Raw genomic sequence first — 12,794 nt, 5'->3', positions numbered from 1 at the left:
TGAGCTGTGGCTGCTGTGTTCTCCTGTCGGTGCTAACCGTTACTTTTATACTTGCTCAATGTGAAAAAAAGTATGTCGGGCTTCTATTGTGCAAACCCCTGAGCCAGCAACATGCCATAGAAGCCTACTGAGCAGTCAGGATGCTAAAGGGTTATTATCCAGCACGATACCACTCTGGTGGAAATGCGTGTACTGTACACGTGCAGTATTGTTGTCTGACACATAAAGAGAAGCTTCCAACTGTATTATGACACCCAGCTCTATATTTCACAGTGTACTCAACGTATTTTACTTGCCAAATGATTGGAAGCATTTTCTCATGAATACAATTCAATATACATTTTATTAAATATATCAGATAATAAAAGCGAGTTGAATGTTATATAATTATTCGGTTTATGATGATTTAACTTCAACAATCTGAATAAGAGCATTTATGGTGACATACAGTGGATATATCTAGTTATATATAATATGCTATATATATATAAAACTTGTATTATGTTGCCTCGCATACAGCACTGTGACTAACCAGTTCCCTTTTCCTTTTATAGTGGTGTAATGTATCATAAAAACACACAAGTTATGGTTTATAGAGACAGGACTTTTATGGTTGTGATCATTAACTTTAAATGTGGCAGATCAGATAACGGTTATGAAACATTTATACGATGGGTCATTTTGAAAATGATACCTTTTTGTCATTTAGAACTTTAGAGCTAAATCTAGATATTTTACCAACTTTGAACCAGCTATTGGCAACTTAGTCTGACACATAGTAGAACAGTGGTTCTCAAATGGGGGTATGTGTACCCCTAGGGGTACGTGAAGGCACTCCAGGGGGTACGTGAGATTTTTTTAAAATATATTTAAAATTAGCATCCATTCAAAAATCCTTGAAAAATAGTTATTTAATAAATATTCAATACAATTTAAGTGTAAGTTCATGAACTGAATCGTATATTCAGTAGGCTATTCAATGTCATTATCCTAAACAATGCAATCTTCAGTGTTGACAGTTTAATAAATCAGACACTGATGATCTTTTTTTCAACCAAAAAAGCTTTGTGCTGGTTAGGGGGTACTTGGCTGAAAAAATATTTCACAGGGGGTACATCACTGAAAAAAGGTTGAGAACCACTGTAGTAGAACATATGTTTGATGTCAATAGTTGACACTTGCGATCATAAATCAGATATGGACTGGTGGGTGAGGATTATTTGCTGTGGGCTCTTTAGCTGTGGAACAGCAAAGGAAATATGACAATAAGATAAGATAAGCCTTTAAGATAAGATAATCCTTTATTAGCCTCACGGTGGGAAGTGTGCAGTGTTACAGCAGCAAATGAGACAACAACATGATGTCAGTAAAAACAAGATATAATCATTTATTGATTCCCAGAGAGGTAAATGTGAGTATCGCAGCAGCATATAGACAGAAATAAGTACAGATGAATAGAAAAAAGTAAAACAATAATTGAAAGTATATGAAATAAAAAAGACCATATGTACACTTGCAATGCCACAAATTAACATCATTACCTAACATGACCGTTGCCCTTTCGGCATGAAGAGAGCTAAAAAAACACTTACCTTTGGGCCCATATTGACAAGCCATACTTTAACGTAGAAACATAATTCAAAGTTTAAAACGTAGACAAAACGCTGCACTTCATTGAGCCAAATAGACATTTTGATAGCTAGCACAGTTTTCATTAAGTCACAGATTAAGTTTCAGGAAAATGTTGGGTCCGTTTCAGATTTTATAATGGGTGTGTATTGCACGGAATGTTCAGCGCTAGAGTGAGAGCATAACTGTCTGAGTGGAGCGGAGCAGGAAAATATTCTGTGATTTTTCCAAACAAATTGCTCCAGGTCCCACAATTTTTACTCTTCATACACCATTTTTGGCCAAAAAGCTTGGAAATGTGCTGGTCGCAGTAAAGTGTCGATGGAATCCAACAGACTTACACATTTGAGCCGCAGAGCGACATGAACTCCAACCAACTGCTCCATTGGACTCCATGTTAAATCTCACCACTCATTTCTCAAAGAAAGCAGACGGTACCAGTTTTGTATATTGCTCTAGAGCTCACATTATTAACACCACAAAAATTAAAAACCACATCACCGCGTTCGGCAGAGTCTTATCTCTCTCATGCTACCCATATTTTGTCAATCAGACTCCTGCTTTTTGTTAAAAGGAGGCAGGAGTTTTGTTCAAAATCACTGTTTACTGTAACGTACACGCTGTCTGATGATGTCTGTCTCTCTCTCTTTCTACACACACACACATGACTTGGAGATATTCAGTCAAAGACATTGTTAGACCTCCTGTCATTTAATAACCTCTGTGTATGTGTGTCAAACATTATGATTATGTCTCCTCTCCCCCTCTCTCGCCCAACCAGTCCCACCCTTTCAAAATAAAAGCCCCTTGGAGTAACTGTATCTTAACATTAAACTCAGAATTAGCTTAGTTGTTTTTGTATTTTTTTTCCTATTAAAATGTGTACACTGCAATCTGGTCCTTCCTTGTATGAATATGTGGTTACTTGTAAGTGGGTTGGGTGTGGTTATGCATGATACATTGATAATACATTTAAAAATACATTCTTTCAGTCATTCATTGATTAATTTCCTGTTGCAATGGTAATTAAACAAGGCAATACAACCATTGTATTCTCTACATCTCTCTCTCAGTGAAACAGAGAATGTGGTGTACCTTGAAAATACATGCTTAGTTACTGTCGGTAATATCGGCGTGTATATACTGTATATATATATTGCGACTTCTTCGGGCAGTAGCAGCCACTGTCAAAATTTGCTGCGGAATGTTCTCGTTTATACTACAAGTGATCATGTGATTTCAACTCTTTAAGACAAAATAGTGAAATGCTGGTAGAACACCACTTGCCATATTTCTTTTTGTTCTCTAATTTTGAAATAAACCATATTTTGTCATGTATCTATTGCAGTGATTTCAGGAAACGTGTAGAACATCATGCAGAGTCAAACAGCTTCCAATTTCATCCTTTGAAATTCATTTTTAATGTCACGTGCATCATATATGACATAATACATTTCATAGGTAGAAGAAGTCTCTGAAGACCCGGCTGTGGGATACAGTTATTAAAATAACAGCATTCACTACAGCCCAAACTGTCCTGTGACGTACCAGAACAGTTGATAATTCATGCAATTTTTTAATCAAATTTTGTGCCCAAATTTCCTCCCTTAACTCAATAATAATAGTAAATCTGTGTTAATATTTAGTTGATTACAATTTCACGTCTCGAGCCCGTTCTGTTCTTTAACAGGAGTCCATGATACGCCGCATGGATCCGATCCTCATGTCCATGGGACCCGTTCCCATGTCTCTCATGCTCCTGTACTCGCCGGGCCTCAGGTAGAGCATCCTGCCTCTGTACTGGGGCTGCTCGTACATCAGCCAGTGGCCGTCCATCACGTTGGCAGACTGGCAGTCGGACATGCGGAGGCGATCCTGGATGGAGTCGCAGTCGTCCATCACCTCATTCATCTGGCCTCTGAAGTTCTCCCTCTCGTAGATCCTCATCCTGAATGGACCTCTGTGCTGTAAAATGACACATGAGAGAGAGATACAAAAGATCACTTTGTGCTATTTTGGAAAGTTGATTTCCATCTTCAACCTCATTGTTCAACGCAGAGCTTCATACCGTGGGGATCATGCGGCTGGAACGGATGCAGTCACTCATGGTCATTCCCATCAGGCGCTGGTTGTCGGGGTACTCTCCCCTCCTCGCCAGCATCTGGTGGCCCATGTAGTTTGGACGTTCGTAGACCATGAAGCAGCCGCTCTCCACCCTGCAGGAGTTGCAGCGGCTCAGATAAGAAGTCAGCTCAGCGCAGTCGCTGCTGGTCTCATAGGAGCGACCCTGGAAGTTCTTGTCCTCGTAGAAGATGATCTGAAAGACAAACGGCACATTTTCAAAACTATGTTAAATGCTATATTAAAAATATGTATCAACCCATGTGTAAAAATTAACTCTTACTTTGCCCATTTTGGTGTTCAGTCCTATCCCTGATTGCACGGGTACTTTGCACAGCCAAACTCGGTGTCACTTTTATACCCGTCATGATAGCTAAATGATCTATGGAGCCATTGTTTTGAATATCTTACTCAGCAGCGTAGCATACAAGGGCTATGATGTTTGTTAAATGAGTCTGTAAATGGTTATTATTCTAGACTGTATGCATCTGGTGCAGTGCCAACTGCAGGGGCTCTCCTGTGGAGTACAGGTGACAGCAGCAAACGTATCAGCTCGGACTCTTTGTGTGTTGTTGGGTCTGTGAGGACAGTAGTGTAAAGTACAAACTTGACTATTTCAATTTTTTGCTACTTTAGACTTTGGCTCCATTACATTTCAGAGGGAAATGTATTTTTTTACCATAAAGTATGATACATTTGTATTAATGAAACAACAATAAGTGTATAAATGAGTTCATTAGCTCCACTTCAACCAGATACAACAGAACAATGCTACATACACATGAACACATCAGTTATAATGATTCAATGATATAATGTATGATTGTTTAACAATCAACTGTTTTATGGTTCTATATTTTATCAACAGCTGTAAAGCACCTTGTAACTCTGCTTTTATAAAAATGAAAGTAATACTTTTACTTTTAAAATTTCCTCATCATACTTACATACTTTTGCTTAAGTCAAATTTACAATGCAGGACTCTTACTTGTGTTTTTACACTGTAGTATTATGCTTTCTATTATTTAACGGTTATTTTAAATAATACACCAGTAAAATATTAACTCACAAGTGTTAACACATACCCTCTCTGTAGGATGGTGCATTTTATCCGACAACATTGAAGCTAATATTTTGAAGGAATCAGCATGTAATATGTATGTTTACACTATGATTTTTAAATCTATACTTAAAGTATTGGACATGATAACGTGATGCACTCTGAATGTGTGTGTTGTTTGTTGTAAACAGTGACGGTCATTAAATATTGTTGATAAAATGTAATATTATGGGTGACATCACCACAGGCAGAAAGAAAAGAAGAGGCTTAAGTACATAAGTACAAGAACTGATGATTAGCTTGTTTCTAAACTAAAATCTGAGGTCCAATGTTTTTAAGACTCCTGCTCTTCTGTTTGGACGACTAGAGTTAAAATATTACACATTGTGGATTCTATAACGTGACTTTTCAGAATGCTAAATTTATTATGAACAAATATTGTGCACATAATGAAGAATAAAAACTAAATAAATCAATAAAAAGGTACTGCACACTATTACACGCCAAACATGATGATTGTAGCAACAACATTGAGAAAGAAATAAGTGTCTAAGTATATTCACAGATTATGAAACCCCGTCTTAAATGTGCAGTCCAGCAATTTACTATTTAGTAATGTACTTTTTAAAAAGTAGAGGTCTCACAAGAAGCGGGTTATAAGAAAGGGTCCCACCCCTAATCCCGAACCAATGAGGGGTTATTTTTAGGGCCACAGAGGAGAGCACAACAGTTTTCACAGGTTGAGTAATAAACTGAACTGTAAATTGGTGGAGGTCCCCTTTAAGAGTGTTTTTTGTGTCTAGAAACAGAGCAGCGTGACTGCATAGTTCAGTACAGCACAGACAGTAGTTGCATGTACAGTTTGTGCACTGTGTGTGTGTTTTTAATTGATTAAAAAACACATTTCATTTATAATATTTACATCAAATTGCATGGCGTGAAAGTGACATCATGGAGTTTTAATAGCGGACATGTGACTTGAGTTTTTTAGTGTATGAAAATACAATATGAAAAGATTTATGATTATGAGTAAGAAGATTTTTGTTTCATGAAACAATGACAGCATGTATTGTGAACTAAACGATTTGATTTGTACAAAACCTCATAAAACAGTATGTATCTTTATATTTCCTGTATATATGGCATGCTATTTAGCAGGTGTGTAATTTGGAGTATATTTAATACCGTCAGAATGTGTGACTAAGCTGGATGAATATGATGCACTAGCTTACTTTAAAGGTCAGTTATGCAGATTTCACCCTCAAACACACACCTTCTATTTCACACAAGACAACACGATGACGTTTGATTCCTCTTTCGTTTTATTCAACACATTTATTTTTCTCTGCTTCAACAGGAATCCATTATACGCCTGATGGAGCTGAGCCTCATGCCGCTGAATCCCACGTCTCTCAAGCTCCTGTACTCTCCGGGCCTCATGTACATCTGCTTGCCTCTGTACTGGGGCTGCTCGTACATCAGCCAGTGGCCGTCCATCACGTTGCAGGACTGGCAGTCGTTCATGCGGTAGCGGTCCTGGATGTTGTCACAGTCGTCCATCAGCTCGTGACTCTGGCCCTGGAAGCTCTCCCTCTCGTAGATCTTCATCCTGTAAGAGCCTCTCTGCTGTGGATGAGCACAAAGAGGAGGACGGGGTCAGCGTAGGACTCCGAATGAATTTAGATTGCAGTTTTGCTGCTGTTCATGTAGACATTACTATATTCTAACCAACATTTCAGCAGCACAGCAGGAAAATAAATACATATAGCAATTTACTTGAGCATTTTGAATCAATATAATGTTAATTAAAGATAATGTTACTTAGACATTAAAGATTACTAGTTTATCTTTTTCAAAATCCTTCGATACCTGAGGAATCAAACGGCAGGATCGGATGGAGTCACTCATGCCAAAAGTCATGTAGTCGGAGTACTCTCCCCTCCTGAGGAAGTACTGGCTCCCCGTGTAGTTGGGGCGGTCGTAGATCACGAAGCAGCCGCTCTCCACCCTGCAGGAGGTGCACTTGCTCAGGTAGGAGGTCATGTCGGAGCAGTCGCTCATGCACTCATAGGAGCGGCCCTGGAAGTTCTTCTCCTCGTAGAAGATGATCTGTGGAAAAGAAAAACAGAACAAACTGATTTGGAATAGGCCTGAATTTGTCTCTTTTGACATTTTTTTTTACTTCAGTAAACTTAGATTATTTCATGTCCTCTATTATCTTTCCCCACTTGTTTACATTCCTCCTAAACTGAAAAGTGCTTGTTTTCTGGTCTACTCCCTACAAACCTTGCCCATGTTTGATGATCTGTGTTCGTGAGAATCTGTCCAACAACCTGTGGCTTTTATACCAGGCGGCTTTTATACTTTATACGTGCCGTAACAGGGTTTTGTCATTCAAATGATCTGGAAGCTGATGAATAAGCAGCTCTGCGATCGCTGTTAATTTCATTTGTGCCATCCTGATCCAGAACAAAGGGAGAGGGAAATGGGTGGAAGACACAAGGCAGGAGAGGAGGGACAAGAACTGAGCTGCAGTTTAGACATTTCTCAGACTGGGGAAGATTAGAGTGACGAGAAAAAAAAAGGAGTTTGTACAGTCTGTCTGAATGGATTTGTCATGCTTTGTTTGAATGTGGCAGTAGTTCAGACCGTGGATGTCTGGATGACACATTTCAAATGGCTATGAGTTTATTTTAAGGTCCCTTAATATTAACTCTTACCTGGATGCCAAGAAAAGTAATTACTTCATCTCACTGATATCTGTGTTTGTTTATTTTAATGCCAGTAGGACATGAAAACCATAGTGATTGAATACATCTAGCTCTACTGGTCTACAAATGATATATTCAGAAAGACTTAGTATATGGAACAGCTTACAAAGGTTGGTATGAGTAAACTACATTTTGACTTGCCAAAGCAGGAAAACCACAGGTGTTACTAATAAACGTGAACGATGGTTCTATTCTGATCAGGTGTCCCAGTAAGCCATCACAGTGTGACGGTGAGCCAACATGCATTGTACCTAAATGCAATTCAATGTTTTCTTTTCATTACTATCCAAAAACTGCTTACAAACTGCTTATTTAGATCTTTCTTGAGATCATAATATCCAGCTAATCCTGTGAAGCCTTAAGTTATTTTTTTTTTGCAAATGGCGCCATTACTGTATAATGGAACAACAAAAGGCTTAATGAGGTCATGGTTCATTAAACCACAACATCCCAGGTTCAAATCAGGACTTCTTCTCTTACTCTGCATCCTGTTGTCTTCTGCTGCGGCAGTAAAAAAAAATAAAACATCGGCTTTATTCAGCTCTTAAATAAAACCTTCTCACTGCAGACGTTTGGACATTTCCAACACAGATGTCATTTATGATATCAATACATGGCTGCAATCCTCCTAACGAGGCCATCGTTAATGTTGTTAGTTACACCTGAGCTATCGCTGCTGCGAGTTAACCTTTGAGGAGACGACACTGCAGCTTCAGATGGGATTCAACTTGTGTCCTTTAAAAAAAGTCACTGTTGGAGTGGAAAAGGGTGTTGGGCTTAATGAAATGTTTCATTATGTTCAATCTGTTTTAAGAATGCAGAATTTCGCATGACAATCAACTACTTATTTAACCAACTGGTCACAAGACGCTTAACTGTGTAATAATGGAATAAGAAGATAAGACGGTTTCACGGTTTACTACCGCCAACCGTCGTCCAAGAATGAAAGACTGCTTTGCCGTCATGATGATATAATCTCATCCTGCAAGAAGGCAAAATGACAACAATCGACCAAATAATTTCCCATCCCATAAAAAAAAGGTCTTCTGATTTTGACCAAATAACAATGAACGCAATGGAAACAATACACACAAGCATCATTAGGATGGCTGTTGGCCTTAATAAGTACTTTGATATGAGGCCATCACATGTGGACAAAGGGAAATCAAACTTGACCAAACCGTTTTGCTGATATGCAAATCAAGCTAATTTAGATGACAATAGTTTCCCCTCGTCTGCACATTCTGCATTTCGATATAAACCACAACACAGCTGCAGTTGGGTGGCAGGCAAGCAATATCATCAACAATGGGGAAGGTAAGGAGCAAATGCTGCTTTCTAAAGGTTTTCAAGGTCTTTCAGGCAGTAACTATGTAGTGCACGTAAGCTGATTTTTGTCAGGTTTGTTGTCATTTAAATGGCAGCCAGGCACAACAACATGCCATTGTTGTATTTCTTACAATGCTGGGATGATAGTTTACCAGGATCGGTCCGTTTCCTTCCATCCAGATTGCATTCTTTGAGGATAAGAAGTTCGAAGGCCGACGCCATGAGTGCAGCACCGACTGTCCCGACCTGCGCTCCTACTTCAGCCGTTGCAACTCCATAAAGGTGGAGAGTGGCTGCTGGGTGCTGTACGAGCGTCCCAACTACACTGGCAACCAGTACATCCTGAGCACCGGGGAATACCGTGATCCCCAACAGTGGATGGGATTCAATGACAGCATCAAGTCATGTCGCTCTATCAAAAATGTAAGCTCAACAAGTAGATAACAAACAGGTTACAGCTTTGAAAGTCATCATTTAGTATCGATTGTCCTATTCAGGTAATAATATTGCTTATGCATCAGTTTTATTAAGCAGGGATACATTTACCACATAGAGCAGTAGATTGAATTGAAATGGGTAGTAGTTTACGTAAAATCAAGGCCACAACTTGATTTTCAAACATTTGTGGGTTAATGTTTTGCAGGAGAGTACCCAGCTGCAGTCAAATACCACAGAGTGCACCAACCAAGCAGTAATCAGTCAAAGGCCAACAGAGAAAAAGGAGAGATAAAAGGCTCATGATTTGGCAGCAGGGTGCTTTCCACTTCAATTATTTGAGGAAACTAGGAAAACAGCCAAGAAACCTATTTGTAGGTGTAAGCCAAGTGAATGAGGACACAGAGATCGGTCAAATGATTGAGCTACTAAACACTAACGTGATTTCCCCAACTCTACTTCACTAACTCTTTCAAGGTATATGGAAAGTCGTGGAAGATCAGGTTCTACGAAAAGAAGGATTTCGCAGGTCAGGCGGCAGAGTGCGCTGAGGATTGCGCTTCGGTTTACGAGGCCTTCAAGTTCCAGGAAGTCCACTCCTCTGTGGTCACGGATGGTGCGTGGGTCCTCTACGAGCAGCCCAACTACCACGGACACCAGTACTTCCTGGAACGTGGCGAGTACCACAACTACACAGACTGGGGCGCCACCTCCCCTGCTGTGGGATCCTTCCGCAGGATCACAGAATTCTAGAACAGCAGTGACCATGCCCCTAAAAGAGTTATGTGATTGCTAAAGACACCAAAGTTCTAGAAGCATTAAGAAAATCTAGCTCCAGAACATTGAATTCTAGGACCCTCACAAGATTCCAAAGCCCGAAACCAAAATTCCAAATACTTCCAGAGTTCTAAAGCCACTGAAGTTTTGGAATTTTGAGTTAGTTCTAGATCCCTCATGAAATTTAGAGTTCCAGAAGATTCTAGAACTCTTCAGTCTCCCACCTGCATCTCCCATTTGAACATTTGCTTCTTTGCTTCTCCCCAGAACCCTGAGTGTTGGACTCAAATTAATAAAAGTATTTATTACCCAAAACGGTGAAGTCTGTGTTCTTTCTTTCGGCTCCTCAACAGCCTTGAGTCTCGTATTCTCGTGTCCACCAGTACTGTTCAACACAGTCTACATCCCAAGACAGATTGGTGTCAGATCATACTTAACATCGGCAGGAACATGTATTATGCAATAAGAAAACTTTCCAAAACATTAGACGTTGGTAGACATTTTCACGTCAACATATTGCCTGTGAGCCACAAACATTTCTGCACAGGTCCTGATTCAGAGTACTTCACAATGTCATAATTCAGGTCAAAAATATGTTTCAAGTTATTGTTCATCCACAACAGAAATGTGTAGTATGTCTTATATCTGTATTAGTTAAACACATTGTTGCAAATTTAACATATAATATAATAAAAATGACCTATACTCATCATTGTTTACTTGCTTATTATATGTAATTTGACTATTTTAACTATTTACTTTAATTCTTAAGGAATACTATAAACATATTGTTGGCATATTTTTAGTCGCCCAAACAAGTGGTTTTGCATTTATTACAGTGCAAATATTCAAGGATAAATCACTTTATGAATTTGTCCCAGCGATTTTAAAACTTAAAACTTAAATATTTTTTAACCCTAGATGGTGTTTATTGTGTTTATGTAAATGCTCATCTACTGAAGTATATCAATAGCAGAAATAGGTTTCAGATGTACATTTTATGCGCTTAATCAATCATCATCATGCAGTCATGCTAAATACATTTTAAAATAAAATAGTACAAAACACAAGTTCTGTCACAAGCACATGCTACACTACACAAAACACATGTCTACTGTATTGTTTTGGGTTCTTTTGTTTAATTCTTCATTTACAACATTTATTTTTGTTCCAATACGTTAAATAAAACCTAATTAGTTTATGTTATCAGCGTCTGCAGGTTTCACCACTGCAGTTTAATATCGTTATGTTAATGAACTGTGGATTTTTCCTCATAATTCTATCACTTCTGAGTAATAATGTTGCATATTTTGACCAGATAATTATATAAAAAAAAGGATAATAATGATACACTTTATTTGTATAGCGCCTCAAAGTTCATAGCTTACATTAAAGCTTTACATAAAATTGAAAAAAAACATTTATTGCAGCGGTCCGGATTAGTTTGGATCGAGCAGAGACCGAGGTTCAGATACTTGGCACTGCTAAACAACCATTGTGTGTGGAAAGGCAATTCAGTGTGTCAGAACAATGGGCAGACTCTAGATGAATATTTGGATTGTAATAACCAGTACATGCACTGCTAACCATGCATTTGGTAGTATTGTCTCTGCCATGTATAAAGAGTACTGCGTTTTTTACAGCATCTGGTGTTTCTAAGAGCTACAGATGGCGAATGTAAGGACAGCAATGTAAATGTGTGGTTGTAGTCGCAGGAGCTGATCATTTTCTGAATTTGGTGCAAGTAACATAGTCAATGAGGAACACGTTGGAACCCAGATGCGGTCTATAATCCTGTCTGTTCTTTCCAGATTGTGTTTTACGAGGACCGGGACTTCCGTGGAAAGTCCTACGACTGCAAAGGGGACTCGGCTGACCTGCAGGGCTTCATCCACCGATGCAACTCGGTCAAGGTAGAGGGGGGCTGGTGGGTTCTGTACGAGCGCAACAACTACACCGGCTACCAGTATATCATCGGTCCTGGGGAGTACAATGACTACCGCCGCTGGATGGGCTTCAATGACTGTGTCAGATCCTGCAGGATCATCAGGAACGTAAGTGCCATAACAAACAAAAAAACAAGAACATCTAAACACACTTTCTTCCTCGTGAATCATTTCTTTGGCTGTTTTTGGTTTCAGGCCAAAGAGGCGTACAAGCTGAGGCTGTTCGACAGGCCAAACTTTGTCGGTCAATCTTTGGAGTTGACAGAAAACACAAAGTACATCCAGGAGAAATGGCTCGGACAGGAAGTCCAGTCCTGCAAGGTCCTGAAGGGCTCCTGGATCTTCTTCGAACATCCCAACTTCTGTGGTCGCCAGTACCTGCTGGAGAAAGGGGAGTACCGACACCACTCACAGTGGGGAGCTCTGAAATCCACTGTGGGCTCCATCAGAATAATCTTGGAGCTGTAAATGAAACCAGTTAAAGTATCTTGTAATGTGATGTTATGCATTGCAATAAATTTATTTGACCCTTATGTTTGTTGGTGTTCATATGCAGATCAATTTATTGTATACATGTACTGTTTAAATGGAGTGTTGAGTCGACTTTATGGCCATTTTGGAGAATGTAGTTTGTGATGCTGTGGAACTGAATCACGTTACATAGAGAGGTGTTTCAAATATTTAGTTAACCCCTTAATTTATATAAATATTAAAGATAAACGCCTG

General features: G+C 39.2%; 4 protein-coding genes across 4 annotated transcripts; 2 read left to right on the top strand and 2 right to left on the bottom strand.

Annotated features, from left to right (window-relative positions):
- Nucleotides 1–3,063: 3,063 nt before the first annotated feature.
- LOC116397671 (gamma-crystallin M3-like) lies at nt 3,064–4,066 on the bottom strand. Its single transcript, XM_031873319.1, has 3 exons — nt 4,034–4,066; nt 3,698–3,946; nt 3,064–3,594 (listed from the first exon to the last, which is right to left on the bottom strand). Exons 1-3 carry the CDS (start codon nt 4,040–4,042, stop codon nt 3,313–3,315), a joined length of 540 nt encoding a protein of 179 aa, XP_031729179.1. The 5' UTR covers nt 4,043–4,066; the 3' UTR covers nt 3,064–3,312.
- A 2,048-nt stretch (nt 4,067–6,114) lies between these two features.
- Nucleotides 6,115–7,130, bottom strand: LOC116397723 (gamma-crystallin M3-like). The gene is made up of 3 exons (XM_031873432.1): nt 7,097–7,130; nt 6,680–6,919; nt 6,115–6,436 (listed from the first exon to the last, which is right to left on the bottom strand). The coding sequence occupies exons 1-3, from the start codon at nt 7,103–7,105 to the stop codon at nt 6,161–6,163; spliced, it is 525 nt and encodes a 174-aa protein (XP_031729292.1). The 5' UTR covers nt 7,106–7,130; the 3' UTR covers nt 6,115–6,160.
- A 1,747-nt stretch (nt 7,131–8,877) lies between these two features.
- On the top strand, nt 8,878–10,368 carry LOC116397722 (gamma-crystallin M2-like). Its single transcript, XM_031873431.1, has 3 exons — nt 8,878–8,898; nt 9,091–9,333; nt 9,823–10,368. The coding sequence occupies exons 1-3, from the start codon at nt 8,890–8,892 to the stop codon at nt 10,096–10,098; spliced, it is 528 nt and encodes a 175-aa protein (XP_031729291.1). The 5' UTR covers nt 8,878–8,889; the 3' UTR covers nt 10,099–10,368.
- Nucleotides 10,369–11,788: 1,420 nt separating this feature from the next.
- LOC116397724 (gamma-crystallin S-1-like) lies at nt 11,789–12,592 on the top strand. The gene is made up of 3 exons (XM_031873433.1): nt 11,789–11,799; nt 11,934–12,176; nt 12,264–12,592. The coding sequence occupies exons 1-3, from the start codon at nt 11,791–11,793 to the stop codon at nt 12,534–12,536; spliced, it is 525 nt and encodes a 174-aa protein (XP_031729293.1). The 5' UTR covers nt 11,789–11,790; the 3' UTR covers nt 12,537–12,592.
- The last annotated feature ends 202 nt before the right edge of the window (nt 12,593–12,794 follow it).

This window comes from Anarrhichthys ocellatus, unplaced genomic scaffold (assembly GCF_004355925.1).
Source record: "Anarrhichthys ocellatus isolate YVR2014 unplaced genomic scaffold, GSC_Weel_1.0 scaffold71, whole genome shotgun sequence".
In the NCBI taxonomy this organism is placed as follows: domain Eukaryota; kingdom Metazoa; phylum Chordata; class Actinopteri; order Perciformes; family Anarhichadidae; genus Anarrhichthys; species Anarrhichthys ocellatus.
This window is presented reverse-complemented; position numbering and strand designations above follow the sequence as displayed.

Coding starts and splice junctions, on each gene's coding strand:
- LOC116397671 (XM_031873319.1), bottom strand. Junction 3,595..3,697: donor CCAGCCGCATGATCCCCACG/GTATGAAGCTCT, acceptor GTCATTTTACAG/CACAGAGGTCCATTCAGGAT.
- LOC116397724 (XM_031873433.1), top strand. Junction 12,177..12,263: donor CCTGCAGGATCATCAGGAAC/GTAAGTGCCATA, acceptor TTTTGGTTTCAG/GCCAAAGAGGCGTACAAGCT.
- LOC116397723 (XM_031873432.1), bottom strand. Junction 6,437..6,679: donor CCTGCCGTTTGATTCCTCAG/GTATCGAAGGAT, acceptor GCTCATCCACAG/CAGAGAGGCTCTTACAGGAT.
- LOC116397722 (XM_031873431.1), top strand. Junction 9,334..9,822: donor CATGTCGCTCTATCAAAAAT/GTAAGCTCAACA, acceptor AACTCTTTCAAG/GTATATGGAAAGTCGTGGAA.